The 24178-nt window shown below is 43.0% G+C and overlaps 1 protein-coding gene across 1 annotated transcript in view; it reads right to left on the bottom strand.

The window, feature by feature from the left end:
* Positions 1 to 24178, bottom strand: part of SUCLA2 (succinate-CoA ligase ADP-forming subunit beta) — a 44853-nt gene that overhangs the window by 7430 nt on the left and 13245 nt on the right. The window contains exons 3-7 of the mRNA XM_054987861.1: positions 16755 to 16854; positions 13083 to 13245; positions 3417 to 3545; positions 2025 to 2163; positions 79 to 240 (exon numbers count right to left, since the gene is read on the bottom strand). Coding sequence (XP_054843836.1) covers positions 79 to 240; positions 2025 to 2163; positions 3417 to 3545; positions 13083 to 13245; positions 16755 to 16854 — 693 coding nt within the window. The remainder of the gene's footprint in view (positions 1 to 78; positions 241 to 2024; positions 2164 to 3416; positions 3546 to 13082; positions 13246 to 16754; positions 16855 to 24178) is intronic.

Here is a 24178-nt window from a genome sequence, read left to right as displayed (position 1 = left end):
GAGAGAGACACTGAGAATCAGTCTCCCGGGCATCCGCACTCTTCGAGCTCTCCACTTCGCTGCCCCCAGCCTACATACCCAGACAGCCGATGTTGCCGTCCAACCCGATGTAGTTGAGATCCGCCTTGGCCGCATCCCTGTCTCTCACGTCCTCCTGGGTCCAGTCCTGCAAGCCGAAGATTTTCTGCTGACGATAAGCCGAATTGCTATCAAAATTTATCTTTGCGTCCATACACATCACTTGGAAGGCAAACAAACCAAGTTTTAGACTCCAGCATTAAGAATAATCATTCTTTCTTCTACTAAGGAAAGAAAAATCTGGCTTATTTGTACTGTTCTACGCTGCCTTCCTTAAACTATAGGTTGGTTAATTTTTAGAGCTGAAGGAACTCAATTATGTTCTGGAAGGAGAATCTAAATTATGACGTCATTACTTCCATGTGTGTTGATAAGGAGCCATCGAGTGGCGGCACCCCATGGGACTTCACGAAGCAGCTAATGGCAGCACCGCACAAGTCAATATGAGATCTTTTCTTCCAGTAAGGGGCCAAATGAGAAGGGAGAAAGGACTGTCATTTCAGACAGCAGAGGAACGAATTAAACAGTTTTTTAAAAACCCCTGCAAGCAGAAAGCTAGCATATCAGGAGTTTGGCCAGGCTAAAACCTTTCTGGGTTATGCACGATGGGAAGAAAATTAAAGAATGGCATCTTTCTCACTTGCTACACAAGCAACACAATTCTGCAGCACAGGCCAACTAAATTTCTTCCTGTACATTTTTAGATATTTGGTGGTAATGTGCTCAAGTGCTCTCATTTAACAGGGATCAGGTGAATTCCTCCATATCATATGCCTGCCCATATTCATAGGCCACACACATAGTGAAAAGAAAAGGCAATCTTCAAGGATCAAGATTGGGAAAGGGACATTGATTTGACTAAGTGTTCTTTAAGACTGACATCTAAATTAGGTCTGAAGCAAAATCTAGGGTAGGGATCGGCAACATTTTACAATTAAACAGCCAAACCCTGTCAACATTCAGAGGGAGAGATCAACAGAGAGCCCATTTAAATAAATAAAAATAAAGTTTTAAATTAAAGCCCATTTGCAGAACTGAAATTACACAACTTAAACATTACTGATCATCGTCACGTTAATTAATAATCCATAAAGCTTCTGCACTGGTTGTTGTTAGCTCTTTATGAGGATGTGGCACACATGGGTTCTCACAGTAAATAATGAACACAGAAGCACAGTTGTTTTAGTTTTCTGGCATAAATCTGTCCATGGTTCGTACTTGATTTCCTGGCAAGCATCCGCCTCTATCCTTTCCCTTTCTGGAAAGCATCTCTAAGAAGCCCTTGAGGCCCTGCAAAACCTTTGCCTGCCATTCCCTTCACGTACTGGTTATTCTAACATCCCACTTACACCTCCAATACATTGTAAAGATTTCATTTTTGTTTTCTAAACAGCCATATTTGGCTCCATACCGAGCCACCGGTTGCAGACCTCTGGTTTAGGGAAAGATGGCGCAAGTTGAGCCTTTGATCCTCTGTGCGCCTTTTACGCCAAGTGTATGTCTAGCAGACAGAAGACTTCCTGGTAACATGACAAACTACGATCAGTTGTGGCTGCCAAATCAGGTGAACTAAAGCGTTACAGTCTGATTCTTGTTAGTAAAGTCAGGATTGAACAAGGATTTGGAATCCTGGTTTGCAAGCGCAACGTGTCATTCATCCAATTAGCGCGTCACAAAGAATTGAGGTTTTTTTACAAACCAAGAAATCTACAGCCATTGCGGGCAGACCTAAGCAGTGTTCTGTTGTTTATACAACAATACGTGGTATAAAACTGCCTTTCGAGGCCAGAGTACAACCTGATCATATCTCTGTAAGAACATTTTTCAAAGGAGATTTTCTCTGAGAGTTTAACTCTGCCCCGGAAGAATGATAATATCTAGTTATACAAGCACCCACAATTTCGCTTTCAAAGTCACTATTATCAGCCAATAAGAAGGTACTTTACCAATTCCTGTTGAATCTTCGACCATGGGGTTAATTTCTACCATAGTGGCATCAAATTTAATAAACAGGTTATATATCTTAATCATGTTTTCAGCCGCTTCGTCTATTAAGTTCGCAGGAAATCCCATTTTTTCAGCCACCTGAGAACAGGGGGGGAAAGGAGAACAGACTCTTATGAGTAATTCTCATGATACATTCACCACAACTATAGCCAAGCTTGAGATTTAAGCCCCACGTTTATCTAGTTTCATCTGTAACAGGAACATGCACTGGCTCTCACAACACTGATGTACATGCAGGCTGTACGTGCATTCTGTGTCACATATGAACTGGTTGCTCATGTGTTCACTGTAACATATGAACAAGGCTACGACAGCACACGAAACTGGAGATGCTCAAATAGTTACCGTATCTGCTAATAAAGTAGCTGGCCTGTGCCAACTGTAAAAGCAGTGGCAGAAGCCATGGGCAGACAAGGCGGGGGGTTAAAACTCCGTAACACTGCTTAGTGGAAGATCGGGGATGTTTGACTTCAAGCCCTGATTTTGAGCTGAGTAGTGCTAAAGGGTTCTAAGCCGCGTATTCAGTCTGACTGCTTTTGATTCAGGCATCTGGAGGGCACCTGTTGCATCAGCCCAAACTTCCAAAAGCCCCATGCCTCATCTGAGTGATTTTAAAGGGACAGCTCCCCAAAGGGCTAAGGGGAGGGAGCAAGGAGCAGCTCTTGACACAAAAGCAGCCCTAAGGGGAAACACGTTCCTTTAAGAGAGCTCCTCTGAAGATCAAGGTCTGACAGGACAGCTGCTTTCTCAACCTGATGCATAATTAATTGGGAGTAAGCTCCACTGAACACGGATTAAAACATATGCGGGATTGTGCAACACTTGGCAACGCTTTGTTGCAGGTCCCCTTTGAACACTCCATTCGCATTTCGCTTGTTCTGTCATATCACCATATGGCTGATGCAGGCTAACCTGCTGAGGCTTGCGAAGGAAGGAATGCTGTTGAAAAGAAAAAGACCACCGCACAGGGTCGGTCACTTTCCAGTTCTGCATGTCTCCACCTATCATGTTCCTGGAGCATATACAGTTTGGTGTGAACACATGCCTGCTTATACTCTTGGTTTGGTTTAGCGTTATCAAGAACATTCGATTTATATACCGCCCCTTCAGGACAACTTAATGCCCACTCAGAGTGGGTTACAAAGTATGCCTTTATTATCCCCACAACAATCACCCTGTGAGGTGGGTAGGGCTGAGAAAGCTCTATAAGAGCTGTGACCCAAGGTCACCCAGCTGGCTTCAAGCGGAGGAGTGGGGAATCAAACCCAGCTCTCCAGATTAGAGTCCCACCGCTCTTAACCACTACACCAAACTGGCACGCTTTTCAGTACCTTGACAGCTTGCTCCTTCTTGATGCCTTCCACAATGTCAACAGGTTCCTTAACGATTGCGTCAGGGTTCTCAGCAGCAACATCTTCAATATTGACACCACCTTGAGAACTGCCAATGAGCACCGGGCCCTTCGATGGTGAGAAAAGTTGCAGTAGTGACATTTGGACATTTCAAAAGAAACACTGAAATAGTTACGCATTTGACATGGCACAAGAATGGACATTTCAATACCACCTTGATGTGAGTCTGGTACCTGTTAGCATAAAGGACTCCCATTCACAGAATAAATAAAGGCTAGGTTCTATACTGGGACAGAAATAGAGGCCCTTTAATTCAGTCCTGGATAGAAGATTGGATACAGAACCTTGCTTACTATCACCCCCAAATGCCTTCTAAGTTGCTGCCTATCCAAATCCATGTTTGGGAAAGCCACAACACAGTCAGATGGGATCTCACTGTTGGTTACCATTAACACATACCTTACAAGTTTAAAACAAACTTAGTCTTTGGGGATAGGCAGGGGAGAATTCAGGGATGTTATAAACACACAGAGACTCTGCCTGAGAAAACAAGTAAGTAAACAGAGGTTGGATACTGCAGCTCCTTTTCAGTGAGGAGCACACTGTGATGAATTTTAGACTAAGAGCCTCGCTACAAGTGACATTTTACACGTGAAGGATAAAGGATCATTTTCACAAGTCTTTCTGGGAACTGAAGTTCCTCTCCCCCACCCCTTTTCCTTCTGTTCCTTCCCCTCGCTGCCTGAAGAGACAGAGAGAGCCTATGGCAACATCAGCTTTTGCAAATCGTCTTGCTGGGGGGGGGGGAATGCTCCCGAAAAAGCTGAGAAAGTTGCAGCTGCCTGCCCCAAAGATCATTGAGAGCAGGCTTGTGACTGGCGGAACGATTTGCAAAAGTTGCTGTTGCCGCAGGCTTTCTCTGTCTCTTCAGGCAGCGAGGGGAAGGAATAAAAGGAAAAGGGGTGGGGGAGAGGAACTTCAGTTCCCAGAAAGACTTGCGAAAACGATCCTTTATCCTTCACGTGTAAAATGTCACTTGTAGCGAGGCTCTGAGTGTACAAACTACACGTGTGCATGCGCAGGCCAGCCGTGGAGAGCAAGCGTCGGAACGGACTGCCTCCAAATTGCCTGTTAAAAAGGCGAGAAGCAAACAAAAGGGGTTGTCTTCTGCTGCTTGGAGTATAGCTGGAGAGCTGCCCATTATTATGCAGGAGGAAGTCATTAGCATGCTGCTTCAGGGAACACTGACAACTCCTTCAGCCAAAGGATGGGAAATCGCCAGACCACAAAGTCTCTTGGTTCACTCGCCTCTTCCCAATTACAACCACCAAAGTCTTCAAACTTACTTTGTTCTGGAAGGTGTCTCCAGCAGCAGCAACCTTCTGGTCACAGGCCCTATCTGCTAGCTTAATACCTTACCACCGGCAGGGCGTCAAGGTCAAAATCTAGCGCGAGGCGACTGTCTCCTCTGGAGGCAATTTGGTGCAATGAACATTACTGTCTGTCCCAATCCTCACCAGTGGATTTTAGGGGGGAAATTTATTAGTAATAGATGGGACAACAACTAACGGTTTCTGTTCGTTGAGAGGGTGCTAGACACAAGAAGATTTCATGCTGCAGGGGCACAGTGCGTTTCTAGGCAGGAGGCACGTTCTTTGCTGCCAGCTTGCAAAAGTGTGGGTTAGACTTCCCCTTTCTTGCTGGCCTCTGTTCCAAGATCACACGGCTGACTCTGCTTTGAAATGGCTTGAAAGACTGGAAGTCACGTTTTTAAAGGGATTTTTTCCCTTGCCTTGCACTCTAGCCGGACAGTGCAGAAGCAAGCATATGATTTTGTATGTTCCTTGATTCCCGGCATTTTTATTTTTTGCCTTTCAATGCAACGTTAGTTCTGATTTTCTTTTATAACGAATCACATTAAACTATGTGGGATCCTTCACATTTCTTCTGCCTGTACTCCGCTTTGGGCCATTCATTTATTTATTTATTGCATTAATAGTCTCATGAGGATAAAACCCAGATAACAGTGGTTTTTTTAAAAAAGCTCTTTAAAAATAAGATTAGATGTCTTTGGATAGTTTTAGCATCCTGACTGGTGGTAATACTTTTTTTTTTTTTTTGGAGGATTTAGGGTCAACAAGATACGCTGAGAGATTCAGGCAGGAATACAGAGAAAAAAAGAACTTCATCACACACAAACTGGCTTTATGGCTCCATCTAGTGATAGAATTAGAAAAAAAGGGATACAAATGAAAAACGTACTTCGCAATGAAACCTCAGTCTATGTCACATAGATGGACTGAGGTGGGGGTGGTACTGTGCAATGCAGCTTCGTGACAGAAAAACTGAACTCAGGGATGGTTGTTGTGGGTTTTCCGGGCTGTATTGCCGTGGTCTTGGCATTGTAGTTCCTGACGTTTCGCCAGCAGCTGTGGCTGGCATCTTCAGAGGTGTAGCACGGTGCTACACCTCTGAAGATGCCAGCCACAGCTGCTGGCGAAACGTCAGGAACTACAATGCCAAGACCACGGCAATACAGCCCGGAAAACCCACAACAACCATCGGTCTCCGGCCGTGAAAGCCTTCGACAATACATTGAACTCAGGGACTTCGAAAGCCTCCCAGTTTCAAAAAGCAGCTTAGTATAAGAACATTGCAATTGATGCATAGCAGGTACTGTCTACTTTAGAAAAACTCTTATGAAGTCCCTGCTTGCTTTTTAAAATTTGCGGGAGTAGGAGAAGAACGGGATGGACGGTTTACTTTGGCAGCAACTCCCAAGAAAGATGCCTCTTAAATTCAGGGGCCCAAAATGAGAGTTGTTTCTAAGCGGTTTTCCTCTCTCACTGCAAAGACTGAGAGTCCCTGAATTCTGAAATGTCTGAGCATAGAACAAACTCGGGAAGTGTTGGTAACACTTCTCAGACTTGACTTTACATGTATGACCCTTACTAGAGACTTTGCAGCAGGGCTTTTTTTCAGCGGGAATGCAGTGGAACGGAGTTCCGGAACCTCTTGAAAATGGTCACGACTTCCTGTTTGGGATCCATGGAGGTCTAACGCAGCTCCACTGGCGGAGCTGACCGGACTGCCGTTTTAACCGGCCGGCGGGGTGAAAATAGCCCGCGGCCGACTGCTCTCAGGTGGGGAGCAGGCAAAGAACGCTCAAGACCCTAGGGTGAGCTAGATCTCGGACGAGGGGGGGCTCTACACAACGAGTCTCCCCTCGATCCTTGAGGTCCCACCTTGCGACGGGTCGGCTATAATCTCTGCGGCAGTTTTGGGGCCAATTCGGCTGGCATAAGACCTACATACCCAAGCATCGATTGGGGGAAGAAGCTGAGAGGAGAACTTAAAATCGAAACAGCGATTACAACCCGAGAAAAGTGAAGAGAAGGTAAAGATCATTATCTTCTGAGACGGGACAGATTGATAAAAACAGAGAGGAAAAAAAAGTAGATTTTTAAACTGCAACAGACTAGTGAAAAGGAGGGGAAGACTCGGCAGGAATCGAATTTAAAAAGAGACTAAGTTTAAAGAAGTTATTAAAGAAATGGGACTATTGTTTTGAATACCTGTGGCTTTGGAGCTGTGAGAAAAAGACACCATCGCGAGATCTGCTGTGGGAAGACGGGAGACAGGAAGTGCGTAATAACAATAGAGTGGCTGGAGAGAAGCGGCCCTTGCTGGAGGGCAGGAAGTAGGGAATCGCCATTTTTGAAAGGGGAAGGGTCGCGGCTTCAGCGGAAGAGGAAGTAGGCCATCTTGGATTACAAAATCATAGAGAAACCATAGAGAAAAGACGCCCGACATTTTGGACTCTTTAAAACTTAATTTCTATAAGAAGACCGGGACATTTAAAATAGAAAAACGTTAAATTTTACGCCACGGAGTTAAGGAAGAGAGCGGATTCGTGGGAGCGAGCTAAAGCAAGCCCCACGATGTCAAAAAAAGAGTGGCAATCGGCAATAGAAAACCTGGATAAAAACCTGGACAAAAAACTTTTAGATATGATTAAAGAACTTAAGGACACGAAATTGGAGCTGATAAAAGAGGTTAAAGAGGTTACACAGACAGTAAAATCGGAGCTGTCAGAAGTGAAAAAAAGGTATGGAAACAATACGAAGTGAATTACAAGGAACGCAGCAGAGAGTTAAAACAGTAGAAGACGCGATGGAGAATTTAGCAGACACGCAACAAACAGAGATGAGATTGGTGAAGGGGAGAATGTCAGTTGCAGAAACTAAACATATGGAGAAGCAGCTACGTTTTCGTGGCTTGCCAGAAGTGGAAGGAAAGTCAGCGCAAGAACAGATGACTGAGGTGTTGGCTGAGTACCTGGGGAAGGAGGAGGAGGAAGTTGTGGCTATCCTAGATGTGGCATACCGTGTGAATTCGAGAATAGCAACCCAGAGGAAACTACCAAGAGATATGATTGTGCAGTTTACAACACGAAATATGAAAGAGAGGATTGTGACAAAACAGTTTCAAGATCCATTGGAGATTGATGGCAAGACGATTATTATAATGAAGGAACTGCCCAGATCAGTGTTACTGGACCGGAAAAAATATAAAGTGCTAATTCAGATTTTGAAGGACATGAAAATCAGGTACAGATGGGAGTTACCGGAAGGAGTGTCCTTTGAGTTTGGAGGGGCCAAAAAACGCATCAGATCTGAGCGAGAGATGGAGCGATTTATTAAGGACAATGAAAAAGACTTACCAACAAGATCATGAGTATGGAGTGTAAAGTATTATCTTGGAATGTAAATGGACTAAACTCACCGAATAAGAGGAAAAATACTTTTCACTGGCTACTAAAACAAAAATGTGACATTGTTTGTTTGCAAGAGACCCATATCAGAAAGCAGGATGTAAAATATTTAAAATCTGGAAAATTGGGCAAAGAATATGTAGCGGCCTCCAACAAGAAAAAAAGAGGAGTGGTGTTGTACATAAAAGAGGAGCTACAGCCAAAATTTGTTATGAGAGATGTGGAAGCTAGATTTGTAGCAGTGGAATGTATTTGGAATTTAAAGAGAGTGTTGGTAGTCGGACTTTATGCACCTAACGGTGCAAAAGAAAGCTTCTTTGAGGATTTAAGGAAGCATTTAGACGATCTTGCATACGACCAGATAATTCTTGCTGGAGACTTCAATGGAGTGACAGACTTGGAACTAGACAAAAAGACTACAACGGCACAAAAGAAAAGAGGACTATTACCAAAGCTTTTTTTTGAGTTGATTCAACAAGAGACTCTTGAAGATGTATGGAGGAGAGAATATCCTAAAAGCAGACAGTTTACTTTTTATTCTGCAAGGCATTCTACATTATCAAGAATTGATATGATCTGGGCCTCAAAAGACTTAGCATTATGGACTAAGGAGGTAGAAATAATGCCTATGGTAGGCTCAGATCACAACCCAATTATGTGGAAATTTGGAAAAAAGAGAAAAAGGAAAGCATGGAGAATAAATGAGGACTTGTTACAGGAAAGAGAGAATATGGAAATACTGAGAAGAGAGACAAAGTTTTTTATACAATACAACGTGAATAAAGAAGTACCAACCAATAAAGTTTGGGATGCTTACAAGGCGGTTGTAAGGGGCATACTAATGGACTTAAATGGTAGAGCAAGAAAGAAGAAAGAGGAGAAAAGACAAGAGATTGAGGAGAAAATAAAAGCCAAAGAAATACAGCTAAAAAAGAGACCAGGGAAAAAGAAGGTATACCAGGAAATTAAAATACTTCAAGAACAGCTAACAGCAATGAGCAATAAAGAATTGGAGTGGAATCTCAAAAGACTGAATCAAAAAGCGTTTGAGGGTGCTAATAAACCTGGGAAGTACCTGGCATGGCAATTGAAGAAGAAAAGGGAAAAGAAGATAATAAATAAAATTTGCGAAGATAACAAAACGTATTTGGAGCAGGCTACCATTAGTAGAGCCTTTTATAAATTTTACGCTAAGCTGTATAATAAAAAAGAAGTAAACAAAGAATCAATAGCGTCATATTTGGAGAAAACCAAACTTCCAGAAATCTCGGAAGCTTGGAGAAATAAGTTGAATAGTGAAGTAACTGACGAGGAAATAAGTAAGGCAATACAATCTGCAAATCTAGGAAAGGCGCCAGGGCCAGATGGACTTACGGCTAAATTCTATAAGATAATGGCTAATGAACTGGCACCATTCCTAAAAGAGGTGATGAATGGGGTTTTAAGGGATCAAAGGATTCCAGAAACTTGGAGTGAAGCGAATATATCATTGATCCCAAAAGAGGGCCAAGACCTGACTAATGTGAAAAATTATAGACCTATATCGCTACTCAACAATGACTACAAAATTTTTGCGAAGATATTGGCGGAGAGATTGAAGGGGTGACTCTCGGAAGTCATAGAGGAGGAACAAGCAGGCTTTTTGCCAGACAGACAAATAAGAGACAACTTAAGGACAGTGATCAATGCTATTGAATATTATGACAAGCGTGGTGACAAAGAGGTTGGTTTCTTCTTTGTTGACGCTGAAAAAGCGTTTGACAATTTAAACTGGGACTTTATGTTTGCCACTATGGAAAAGCTACAATTGGGAGAAAGATTCATCAGAGCAATTAAGGAAATTTATAGAGACCAGACTGCAGCAATTGTGGTGAATGATGAATTGACCAAGAAATTGACGATAAGTAAAGGAACAAGACAAGGTTGCCCGTTATCTCCATTGTTGTTCATTTTAGTATTGGAGATTCTGATGATACAAATACGTCAAGATGATGAAATTCGTGGAATAAAAATAAAGGACTATTCATACAAGGTCAGAGCATTTGCGGATGACATAATGTTAATTGTAGAGGACCCATTGGAGAACATGCCAAGAGTGATAGATAAGATCAAGGAGTTTGGAGACTTGGCAGGTTTCTTCATTAACAAAAAGAAGTCAAAGATATTATGCAAAAATATGACTAAGCAGAAACAACAATTGTTAATGGAAATAATGGATTGTGAAGTAACAAGTAAAGTGAAATATTTGGGAGTCGAATTAACTGCAAAGAACATAGATCTATTCAAAAACAATTATGAAAAACTATGGACTCAGATAGAGAGAGACTTGATTAAATGGAATAGATTGAATTTGTCATGGTTGGGCAGGATTGCAGCAGTTAAGATGAATGTGTTACCAAGAGTAATGTTTTTGCTACAGACAATACCAATCATCAGAGACTCCAAACAATTTGAAAAATGGCAGAGGAAAATATCAGATTTTGTTTGGGCAGGCAAGAAGCCTCGAGTGAAAGTGAAAGTTTTACAAGATGCAAAGGAAAGAGGCGGAATGCAACTGCCCAATCTGAGACTTTATCATGATGCAATCTGCCTAGTTTGGTTGAAAGAATGGATGACATTAAAGAACAAGAAACTATTAGCCCTAGAGGGATATAAAAAAATATTTGGATGGCACGCATATTTATGGCATGACAAAGTAAAGGTCAACTCGATGTTCCTGCATCACTTTGTTCGGAGAAGTCTATACATAATCTGGAAGAAGTACAGAATTTATCTACAAGAAGGAACCCCTTTGTGGGTGGTTCCATATGAGGTGATAGACCCGAGAGCTGTTGATAATGAACAACAATGTTTAACGTATAAAGAAATAACTAAAACTGAAGCATCCAAACTTAGAATAAAGACACAAGAGGAACTATCACCTAACTACGATTGGTTCCAGTATAGACAGATCAGAGACTTATATAATTCGGACTCTGTAAAGGGAGGTATACGAATAGAGAATTCGGAACTAGAGCAGACCCTTCTTAAAGAAGATAAGAAAAGAATATCCAAGGTATACCAAGTACTGTTGAAGTGGTATACCGAGGATGAGATAGTTAAAACACAAATGGTGAAATGGGCTATAAACTTTAATAAAGAAATAACAATGGAGGCATGGGAATACTTGTGGAAAACTACAATGAAGACAACGACATGTATTAATATCAAAGAGAACATTTATAAAATGATCTATCGTTGGTACATGACACCAAAGAAGATTGCGCTAGGGAATTTGAATACTTCTAATAAATGCTGGAAATGTAAGAAGCATGAGGGCTCCCTCTATCATATGTGGTGGTCGTGTGAGGTAGCCAGGCAGTACTGGGGGGAAATAATAAGAGAAATGAGTGAAATTTTACAATTTCAAATTAATAAGAACCCAGAACTCCTGCTACTGAACTTGGGAATGGAGGGAATTCCAGCCCAACACAGGACGTTGATATTTTATATGACAGCAGCAGCTAGACTTTTGTATGCGCAAAAATGGAAAGTACAAGAAGTGCCAACTATTGAAGATTGGACTTACAAATTGCTGTATATGGCTGAAATGGACAAGATGACAAGAAAGTTGAGAGATCTGGACTCAGGGCAGTTCAACACAGACTGGGAGAAGCTGAAACAATACCTGGAGAAGAAATGGGAGGTGGGAGGAAAACTGTGGCAGTTTGAGAACTACTGAAGTATTGAAGTAGAGGGGGGAGACTTTACCGGGGGGAGAAGAGATAAATGTGAATTAATAAGTAGTCAGATTAATAGATTGACATATATATAGATATACATAGGTTAACAAACAGAACATAGAGAAAATAATTAATTATAAGGACTAAATATAAGGAGCGATTAACTAACAATATTTTCTTTTTTTTTCTGACAAGTTTTGTACCAAACTGAATGTCTGAAGATATAGATGGGTCAAATTGATTGACTACGTGAGGAGAGATATATAGAACTATTATAAAAAGATAGAATGAGTAATATATATAGAGAATAAGTCAAATTGTTTGATATAAACGAATGTATGATCTATATGGTTTATGATATATAGAAATACCTGAAATTGAAAAATTGGGATAAATTGTTTATCTAAGATGGAAACAAAGGCTTACAGTTTGGGCATATAATGTTAAAAATAGTTAAGGATGTACTGCTTAGAATAATGGAGAATATATATTTGTTTTAGATAGAGGAAGCTAATAAAAGTAAGGGAAAGGGGACAAAGGGTTGGAAAGCTGTTGGAAGTCAACAAAAAGGGGGGGGGAAAGGGAGGGGGTTAGAGATGAAAAAATTGGGGAAAATCGAATGTAAATGTGGAAATAATGGATTCTAACCCAATAAAAATTTTTCAAAAAAAAAAAAAGAAAATGGTCACATGGCTGGTGGCCCCGCCCCCTGATCTCCAGACAGAGGGGAGTTTAGATTGCCCTCCGCATCGCCAGAGCAGCACGGAGAGCAATCTAAACTCCCCTCTGTCTGGAGATCAGGGGGTGGGGCCACCGGCCATGTGACCATTTTCTCTGAGGGCAACCCACTGAGTTCCACCACCTCTTTCCCCAGAAAAAAAGCCCTGCTTTGCAGCATATTTAACACTGCTTTTATCTAGCTATACCTTCCGTTGTACCATCCTAGAGCAAATAGCATCAACCACATTTGACAGATCACATTCCAATTACATACCAACAACAAAAAACATGGTTTTGCTGAGCCTTAATACAAAGGGGGCTACCCTCATACTTTCCATTACAAGCAAGCATCGTGAACTCAGCTGTGTTTTCATTCTAATCAATACCAGAGAATTCTAAAAGCAGAATTCCTCATGACAGGTAACTCACCTGAAATGATCTTTCCATTGTTATAGCAAAATAGTATTCCCTCCTCGGGTATCTTCGCTCACAAATAAATACTTGATTGCATAGCCTGCCTTTTTCTCCAGTCTGCTTTGTGTACAGTTTTTTGCCAATCATTTTGGAGGAAATATCTTTTGCTTCTTCTGGACTAAAGCAAGAGAAAGAGAGTCACGTTCAATATGTACTCACAGCAATACTAGGATTTCTACAACTCAAGATGAAAAAACGTCCAGAAATTGTGAAGCCATAAAGACGCATCTGTTTCCCTCCCCCCACAACCCAGTTTTCTGACTGTAACCATTTCTTTACAATATATAATGAAAATACAACACAATCTTGAGAGTCTAGTACCCAAAACTCAGCACTTTTCAAAAACAGGGCACCTTCACCCTTTTTACAAACATGTACGGAATTTAGTATTTTCTATTTCAGTTACAACTTCTCTTTAAAGTAACTTCACAAAATGCAGTCAAATTCCAGTTTTATTAAACAAGCAGCGTACGCGTGGCAAAATTTAAATTTTCGCATCCTCTTCAGTCTACAATAGATATTTTCAAACTTAAATAAAAGACAAAAGAAAAATATTTTGCAGTACCAGGAATTGATTCTCTAGGGCTCAAGTCAAAATCCATCTTTCATTAACCAATTACATTACTGCAATCTTTGAAAGAATAGTCATAAAATGGAGAGTGACACAGATCGAGCTGGATCCAAAGCACTTCCATATGAGTGAAGCTGGAGGAACAGGACTCTCTGGTCCTCCACTACTGCAGCAGCCCCTTGAAATTCCGCTGTCTGGGTGTGTGGGTGTGGGTGTGGGTGTGGGTGTGTGTGTGTGTGTGAAGGGGCTCAGGAATAGTACAGGGGCAAAAAGGTGCTCAACAGTGGGAGTACAGAAATCAGCAAGTTGTCCTCTGTTCTTTCACCAACAGAAGTGCCACTCTTTGGAGCCAGCCTGCTGAGCTAGTTCCTCATTTTCCAGAATTTTCCAGTATTATTCCATACAGTAAAAGCCAGAACTGATGGAAAACAGGGGCTGTTGCTTAACCAAACGTGCTGGCTACTCAAGCTTATTGCTCTGCGCTGTTCCCTTCCCAGAGGAATCTGCAGTGACCAAACCCCACTCCATTGGAAATGGCATGGCGCCACCCTCATACCTGCTGGGTCTTTCCCCCACATCCTGAGCCACAAAACAATAGTACTCTTGCAGGCCAACTGGCAAGCCAGCTGCCCCTCCAGCAGGGCTTACTTCAAACAGCTAGAGGCAGGCTCAGGAGTATCCAAGGATGAGGTCAGATGGCAGCATCAGCTGTCCGATGCCCAGCAATGGACAGAGGCCTCAAGTTGGCCAGCTGCAGTGGCAAGAGTGGGGCATACATGCGCCCAAAAGATGCACAGGTATGGCGGCCTGGTTAGGGAGGAGAAATGAAGCTTGGCCTCCGACAATGCCAGTTATCTGAGCATTCTGGATAATTAAGTGCCAAAAACCCAAGCTTTATTACATTTTACCAAATAAAAGCATCCTAAAACTAGCCAATGAAGGTTGTTATGGTTGCTGAGAAAACACAAAGTTATGAACAATTTTGATGTGTGGAGGGAATCAAAACTATAACAAGACACGTAAGTAATGACAACACCAATTGTGCCTTGTCTAGTACTAGAAGGAGTCTATTTGGCACGTAGGCAATAGGGCCATGATGCCCTGCAACATGTCACAGTCAAAGGAACACCACTGCATTCCAATCCAATACACTCAGTCTAAAATTCATCACAGAGTCTACCCGTCTAACCAGGGTCACCCACTGATTTCTGGATCAAATGTAACCTTTGTCTAAGTTTATTACCATCACTTACGCGATTATATGAAAGTTAGCATCTTGTATGTAGGTCACACTAGATATAAAAAACCCTTATACAATATTCTTCTACAGAAAGCTTGACAGGTTGTGGAGTATTCATTTGAAGCGGTGTATGTTCTTCTATATTGTTTGATTAAATGTAGCAAGTACAAGCAGGGACCAATGAGAAACTCACAGGAAAATCCTCTTACTGGTCCCTGCTTTGTCCTCGGACCTCTGACATCCACCAGCTACCTTGCTCTACCCTTTTCTCTCACTGCCACCTTCTCCTCTCAACTTTTTCTGTCTACACCATCCTCCTCCTTCCCCCTTCCCCCAAACACTGGTCCCCTCTCCCCCTTCCCCTCCTGCTCTGTCCTCTTTCTTCAGTCTGATCTCTGTTCCCACAGCCCTCTCCTCACTGCTACGCCCACCCCTTTCGTTTATTTACTTAACATACTTATTAGCCACTTTTCCTCCAAAGTTGCTCAAGGTGGCTTACAATGCAAGTATCATAAAACAAGCAGATAAAAGTATAACTAAAAAGCTGTCCTAAATAAAACAAGTCTTCAGCTGTCCCCCGAAGCCGGTGAGTGAGGGGCCCAGGTCACCTCTCTGGGACTGGCACACAAAAAATTGGTAGGATTGGTAGCTAGTGCAGTTGTTGTAATATTGGAGTTTCTTGTTCCCAATATCTGGCCCCAACCAGTAGTCTAGCTGCAATATTCTGCACTAATTACAGTTCCAAACAGTCTTCAAGGGTGGCCCCAAGCAGATCGCATTGCAGTAGTCCAGTCAAGTGGTAACTACGTCATGGATCGTGTGGCTAGATCTGATAGAACCAGAAACGGATGCAGTTGACGCATTAGTTGAAGCAAAGGCATTCTGAACCGCCACAGCCACCCAGCTTTTTAGGGTGACCGCTGCGTCGAGCAGTACTCCTAAGGTGTGAACCTGACTTTTCTAGGAGAGTGTAACCCTATCCAAGATAGGGGAGATCTCACATCACCGGTCAGCCTTTCTACTATCCAGAGAACCTCAATCTTGTCAGGATTAAGTTTCAGCTTGTTCTCATTCCTTCTGACCTACCCACCAGCTTCTAGCATTGTCACCTCAGCGGCCCTCCCAAAACTTTTCCCTCAGTTGCTGACCGCCAAGACTGGAAACGGAAGAGCAAGGAGGCTCCTTGTCCTCACAAATCTGCCCTCATCCAGCCCCGCAGTTTCCATGTCTGCTGGCGGAGGAGGCCCCTAGTCCTCTCCCCTTCCCCTGCCGCCCCTTTTTGGGATTTTATAACGCACCCCCTTTCTCTTAAGGTTTCAAATTTTTCAGCTAACCTGTCAGTGTGGTGTAGTGGCTAAAGTGATGGACTAAGTTTTGGGCGACCCAGAGCCATTTCCCCACTCTGCCATGGAAACTCTCTGGCTGACCTCGGGCCAGTCACTCCCTCTCAGCCTAATCTACCTCACAGGGTTTGTTGTGAGGAAAAAAAGGGGGGAAATGGAGCAGAGGAGAACGTTTTAAACCTCTTTAGGTCCCCCTGGGGGTGAAAGACGCCGTATAAAGGAATAAAAGTAGTATAAAGACATACAAAAAAGCAGTATAAAGGGATAAAAAATAAAAATGTGGCCCCGCTCCACAGATCGAAGTATCTGCAGATGTAAATGAGATATATTGGTGGTTCTCCACCCAGCTCAGAGCTGACTGCTCAAGTGGATCTGATTTAAACAGTCATGCATACTGGAACAACTCCAGTAAACAGTGTATGCCCAAGGCCAAAAAAAATACTGTTTACTCATCAATTAAAAGTACAACTTACGAAAAGACTATTTTCACTCCTCCTTTCAGGCCACCTTCAAATGTTCCTTTCCCTCTGCCACCAGCTAATACTTGTGCCTTCACAACAAGGTCCTTTGTTCCTAGAACACAGGGAGAGGGGGGGGGTTACACAGAATTTTTTTTAAAAGTTAAATCTTGCACAAATACTGTTCAAAGCCTTTTTACCTATACAAAGAGGCAACTGTAGTTTTCAAACAGGCAGCAAATCATGCAATGACAGAGGCAGACAGTCCCGTTTAATCTTGCTTTCTTTTTCCAGCATGGAAAAAAAATACGTTTATATTGCTAAGCAAGTTCAAGAGGCAGAAGTCCAGGTCTTCAGCACGCAGCTTCGCTGCTTGACCTCTAGTGAAAAGAGATCACAATTACTACTATTAACAGCGGCAGGAGATCCCCAATTCCAGCGGGAGACTCTCCCATCGTAGGCAGGATTGCAAAGATCTTTTCCAAAAGTTGGGCAGTTCTTTACTTCAATGGCAAACTGAGAGCCAAGCGACAAGTGACGAATGACACTTGCCTGGCAAGTGAACAGACTCCCGTGTATTCCTCCCTGTTCACTTGCCATTCACTTGCGCTCCACTTGATCAAGTGGAGAGCAAGTGAATGGCAAATGAACAGGGAAGAATACACATGAGTCTGTTCACTTGCCAGGCAAGTGTCATTCGTCACTTGTCGCTTGGCTCTGATAAGGGGGAAAGTAATTTCAAGTTCTTAGTCAAGAAAGGATATCTGAGTTTTTAAGAGGAACCTAATGAAAATAAAAATGATTAAGCATCTTAATGTTTGATGGTTGTTGGGGGTTTTCCAGCCTGTATTGCCGTGGTCTTGGCATTGTAGTTCCTGACGTTTCACCAGCAGCTGTGGCTGGCATCTTCAGAGGTGTAGCACCAAAAGACAGAGATCAGACACCAAAAGACAGAGATCAGACAGAGTGGTGACACTGAGAGATCTCTGTCTTTTGGTGCTACACCTCTGAAGATGCCAGCCACAGCTGCTGGCGAAACGTCAGGAACTACAATGCCAAGACCACGGCAATACAGCCCGGAAAACCCACAACAACCATCGTTCTCTGGCCATGAAAGCCTTCGACAATACATCTTAATGTTTGTTTTCTGACAAAAAAAAGCTCAAGCACTCTTTCTGTAACTTTATCACACACAAAAAAGGCTGTTGCTTTTCCCTAATACACCACTTCCGCAAAAATTCCTTTACGTAACTGATTCTTAGACACATGGTTCAGGTCTTTGGACCTAAGCCCAGACAAAAGAACCTTCCTGAAATACTTGCAGGAATTACCCAACAACAGGTCACCCTTTTAAAATAGAAGGCTGGAGACAAACTTCCTGCTTAATTTGAGATATTTATTTTATGCTCAGAGGGGAATAAGTACAAAGCATCTTCTTTGGGATGTCAACCTCCAGGTGGGGACCAGAGACCTCCTGAAATGGCAACTGCTCTCCAGACTACAAGGATCAGTTCCTCTGGAGAAAATGACAGCTTCCGAGGGTGGATTCTCTGCCATTACAGCCCTCCCCAAACCTTCAGGACCCTTCCCATCCACCCAGAGTTGGCAATCCAATATCTTCTGCAGGAAACAGAATGGAGTAAAAAAACTTGCATTCAACTGAGGCTTCGTTTGGGTTGGGAAGAGATTTGGGGAGGCAACAGAGGAGCAATTTAAGTAGAATTATATTTGCTTTTACTTGAGGCCTATTTCACAAGGTACATTTTTTTTTCATGGAAATTCAAAACAACTGAACATAAAATCACCAGATCATTGGACCAGGGGGTATAAGTTCCACTGAAGAATTTTAAGCATTCATTGCTGTACAAAAGACTGGGTACCCGTGCCTTAGAGGGCTGCAAATACATACTTACATTGGGACTCCATTGCAACAGATTGGATATAGCATCCCATCAACAATAAGTATGCGCGGCAGTGGATTTTTCCTCCTCCCAACAGACCTTTCCAACACAGGAAAGTTTATCCTCAGTGTTGGTGGGTTGCATGAAGGGGACAAAATTGTCTTTGGCTCTTCTGACAGAGCTCATAAAAGAGACAGGAGGAAGAAATTTTGCCCTCATTTCCCTCCCATTGCTGCCTCCCAATTTGTATGGCTATTACTCCGCATGACTCCTGCAACTCTGGGAATAAACCTTCCCAGGGTGGGAAAGAACTGTTAGAGGGAAGGGAATGCAGAAAAGATTTGTGATACTTGCCTCTGCAGATTACTGGATCCAGCTCAGGGCTGTCAAACCGCCCTCAGCCTCCCTTGCCGTTCAGCAATATTAACAGTCAACTCCAATACAGAGGACCCTGACCTGGTTAGCCCAGGCAAGCCCGATCTCGTGAGATCTTAGAAGCTAACCATGGTCAGCTTTGGCTAGTAATTGGATGGGACACTTCCAAAGACCAGGGTTGCAGAGGCAGACCATGATAAAATTACCTCTTTTAGACTCTTGCCTAGAAAACCCCAACAGGGGTTGCTATAAGTCAACTATGACTTGACGGCATTTTCCATCACCATCAACACCACAGTACGGAGCACTGTCGTAAACCAGTAGCGCAATGTGTGCTCATTTCTAGCCCTTCCGGCCTGGCATGCTGAAGGGGGGGGGGCTGAATTCCAGCAAGGCCATTCCCATTCACAGGCAAGCTGTGATGCCAACTGACCTCTGCTTACCACCTTACCCACCAAAGAAGCCAACGGGCACTCCCCTTACTAAGGAATTTAGAGACGTTCCACCTCCATTCCCTTTGTTCTTTTCTCTCCCAGGCACACGAAAGGAGAACACGCTCCAGCTAAGCCAGTGTCCCTTGTTCAGACTTTCCACTTGGAATCACGCGGTCTCTTCGTTTGGAATCGGGAGGGGATCTTAATGCCGTGGAGGTTGAAGGGGGACGCTTTCTGGAGCAGCTGCACCCAAATTGTGCTATGCTACATACCCAAAGCAGCTGCTGGGATCTGGGATCTGAAGGAGGAGGGAAGAAACATTATCTCCTTTACCTGGAGGCCATGTTTAAAATTCAGAATTGCTTCATCCAAGTTGCTTTTTTTTGCCAACTGGGGCAAAAGCCTGGATCCCTCCCCCAGAGGACAACAGAGCAGCTGCAGGGTACAAACCTGACGGGGAAAGTGCCCTGCAGAGAAAGAGTGAAGCGCCGCACGCAAGAACGAGCCCTTCCAAACTGCTGCTACCTGCAGCTGTTTTGAGTATTAAAGCCCCAAGGAAAACAGTCACACAATTAGGCATGATGGGTAGCTTGACCTGAAATACCTAACCAGGTCATGCAGAAACCTCTCATGTGTCAGCAACAAAAGAAACGCTGAAGATCTTAAAGAGGATGGCAGCCAGCCACTGAATTTAAGAACCTGAAGTATGCACATGAATGCTTTCACCCAGAAACACACCACGGTCTATATGGTAGAGACCTAGTTTACCAGAAAGCTTGGCAAGCATTTAAAGAACCCGAGCAACACGTTTAACTTTGGATGAACCACAGTTCCGAATACTGAAAGAGGAAGTCCTACCGACAGGTCCCGATGAGAGTATGGATACCATGTCCAACTCTAAACCGTCCTTCTTTATTTACTGCATCTAATAATAAAGTAGGTGACTTATGCTACTCACAAAACCAGCAAAATCACAGACAAGACAGTGGTTTCCACATAGAATTTTATTGTTCAAAGTGCTAGTGCAAAGTGAAAATTTTTTCCCCCAATAACTAATAATCTACTCCGCGCATAGATATTCAGACCCAATGCTCAACAGTCCAATATAACAGTTCCAATTCCTAAATGATGAGAGGCAACAAGAGTACTGAATTCATATGATGCAATGTCCAATATGAAATCTGTTGTTTCTTCTTCTGTAGAAGAGACTACAGATTTCATATTGGAACTTGTTGCCTTTCATCATTTAGGAATTGGAACTGTTATACTGGACTATTGAGCATTGGGTCTGATTATCTATGCATGGAGTAGATTATTAGTTATTGAAGAAGAAAAAATTTCACTTTGCACTAGCACTTTGAACAATACAATTCTATATTGTTAGTGTGGTCTTCTGGGACCTGCGGTCCCCTTGTATTTTCAGATTGTTGAGACCAGTCCTTTTGATTGTTTTGTTTTAGTGGTTTCTACATACCTCAAAAACTGTCCAGATAAGTAAATAAAATACTTTTTTCTACATATTTAAAAACATGTATACATCCAACTTCCTTAAATTAAAGGAAAGTAATGCAAGTCGACCCAAGGAGGACTTTGCATGCTCCAGCAAACCTGGAGAGAACGAGGTTAAAAGAGGAAGAGAGATCATGAAAATGATCTGAACAGAAGAAGATCAGGAAATTGATCTGTTTGTGCTGTTGAGAGCTTATAAAATCCTGGAGGGAAGGGGTTAAGTGCCAGAGGAACTGGAAGCTATTCATCTCGCTCTGGAGATCGGCCATATAAGAGAAGGTAAGATTTTGCACACACGCAACCACACACTCCCTTGTGGGCCTCCTATCGACATCGCAAGGATCTACCTGGTTCAGAAACACACAGAATGAGGAAGCAGTGAGAGTACATTCGCTCACAACTGCCAAGATGTACAGAAAGTCTCAACGTTCGTTAGATTTCTATTTGGTTTTTCAAAGCAGTGGATGACAAGCATAAAAAAGAAAGCCACATCTACGGGGGGGGGGGGACAGCAAAGAGCTGGAACAGCAAAAAACATTACTCAAAACCAAAAGGATTAACTTATAAAGCCTAAAAAAGAGGCAAAAAAAGGAGTCCCCCCCCATAAAAAATCAGGTAAGCACTAGAAACGCAAGTCATGAGACGTTCCACTGTTGGGCAGCTGCTGAAAAAGCCCCACTTCTTGTAGAGAGATCACTCTGCCTTGTGAATAAATTGATACCTGAAGCAAGGCCTCCCTGGGGAGGATCATCTGTGAATGGCTGCTTCCAGAGACACTCCAAATTTCTATTTAATTGATATTTTGTGTCGGCTGCACGGCTCCCAGTCGAGTTCAAGGTACTGGTTATATGACATTTAAAGCCCTTAGCAGACTGGAACCAATATACCTGCAGGCCTATCTCTTGCCATATGTTCCCCAGAGGGCATTTTGTTCTGCTAACCAGGGCTTTCTTTCAGCAGGAACACGGTGGAACGGAGTTCCAGAACCTCTTGAAAATGGTCACACGGGCTGGTGGCCCCGCCCCCTGATCTCCAGACAGAGGGGAGTTTAGATTGCCCTCCACGCCATGTGATTGCCCTCCGCGCCAACTCCCCTCTGCCTAGAGATCAGGGGGCGCAGCCACCAGCCCATGTGACCATTTTCTCCGAGGGCAACCCATTGAGTTCCACCACCTCTTTCCCCAGAAAAAAAGCCCTGCTGCTAACAAACACCTTCTGTTGGTCCCTGGCCCCAGGGACATTCATCTAGCCTCGGCCAGAGCCAGGGCCTTTTCAGCCCTGGCACCAGCCTGGTGAAACTCCCTCTCCATTGAAACTAGAGCCCTGTGGGACATGTTAAAGTTCCGCAGGGCCTGTAAGACGGAGATGTTCCGCCAGGCCTATGGTTGTGACTGAGTCTTGGGCGAACTGTCCAACTGCCCTCCCCCAGCTGCGATCTGTGGTACGCCTGTTACTGACATCATATATCATCTACCTGCCCTACCCCGTAACGTCGAGTGATGGGGTGTAAGAGTCATCTTGGGTAACCTGGTTTTAACTTGATATGACTGTTATTTTACTTCTTATTGTATTGTGCTTGTGCCATCCTTTCATCACAGGTGAAACAGACTGTAACCATGGCAAAACACACAGAAGGGAGAAAAAAGAACAGGGGGGTGCAATGTCGATCACTACCTGACTCACTGGCCCCTTGCTTTGCCACGGGTGGAGTGGGGGGGGTTCAAAATTACATAATCCGGAAAAGTCTTCCCAAATAGGCCAAGTAAACACATGGCTTCCATAAGCAGTGTACAGTCTTGCGTTTTTTTACAAATTAGCACCAGTGTACACCCTTTGCCTTGGTCTTTCCGCTTAAATGCTGGGCTTCAGGAATGTGCTCAGACAGAAATTCAACAAGTAAGAAAAAGCACACGCGGAGATAACAGTTGGGACAAGTTTTGTTGGCAGGGTTACGTTCTGAAAAGCTGTACACTGAATTAAGACAAAGAACAGAATCACAGAAACACGTTATAGAATATAGTAAGAATCCAGTCTCGCAAAACTGCAAACTATGACCTTTGTATGAGGGCTAGATTACCTTTCCAGTTCCATATTTAATTGAATTAAAGGTTAAGGAATTGGAGCAACTCTGTTTGAAGGCCATATATGAGTCAGTGACATTAATAAGTTGAGATATAAACCCGATGAAAGCCTGCGTCATTCAAGACCGTTTGAATGACAGAAAATTGACTTCTGCTCTTTTATCTCCTTTATATAGATTTCACAGACACACAGGGATTTTATTCATTCCCATTTGTAACACTGAAGGTCAGAAGTGACTTGCCGAACGACAATTAGGGAATATTGAACTGCAGTATCTAAACACGACTTGCCTTGAAAATCCAATGGAGTCACCGTAAGTTGGCTGTGACTTGATGGCATTTTACAGACCCAGGGTAGGAATGCCCCAGCTGAAATTCTGCTTGTACATCTCTCTCAAACGCTACAGCTGAACTGACAACCAAGGCACAGTTTGGGTGCAAAGATACTAAACTGTAAGCAAAATGTGCAAGGTCTACAACTTCTTTACTACTTATCTGGCAGAGCAGTATGTGGTTTTATGTTTTTGTATTTTTTAGAGCACAAGTTAATTGGCAGGTAGCTTAACGCTTAGGCTGAACCAGTTTTTGAGGCTAGAATTTCCTTGGCGTTTTGAGAAAGAACAAGGCCAAAGCACTCCTCTTGTCAAGCAATTTAAAATCCACTCAAGTCATTATTTTGCTTTCCTTTCTCATTCCTTATTTGATTTTTTGTTTATGTCCCAAAATAAGCCATACGTTCTGAAAAGCAATCAGTTCAAGTACATTGTAGAAAAGACAGTTCCGACTATTTCTCTCTCTACTGCAAGTGCAGATACAGTTCTAGCAAAATCAGTTGCCTTCGTCACGTATTTAATTCTGACAACCAAATCACCTGGGCAGTTAAGCAAGTCCCTCTAATACCCACCTTCAAAGGTGGGTAGGTTAGCAGGACTGCAGTCCAAATTAACTGCCCTTACATTCCTGAACAGAGAGCATCCCTTCCATACCACTTTCAATGGACCCCGCTCCTCTATAAATGCACTTTATCCTCTTGTTTTTCCTTACTCCCCCTATCTTCTCTTTAGCTCGTGCCCTGTCTTGATCTGCCTTACCATAATATCACATGCTTCAAAACATACTAGACCTCTTTGTTTTTAGTG

Source organism: Eublepharis macularius, chromosome 1, assembly GCF_028583425.1.
Source record: "Eublepharis macularius isolate TG4126 chromosome 1, MPM_Emac_v1.0, whole genome shotgun sequence".
NCBI lineage: Eukaryota > Metazoa > Chordata > Lepidosauria > Squamata > Eublepharidae > Eublepharis > Eublepharis macularius.
This window is presented reverse-complemented; position numbering and strand designations above follow the sequence as displayed.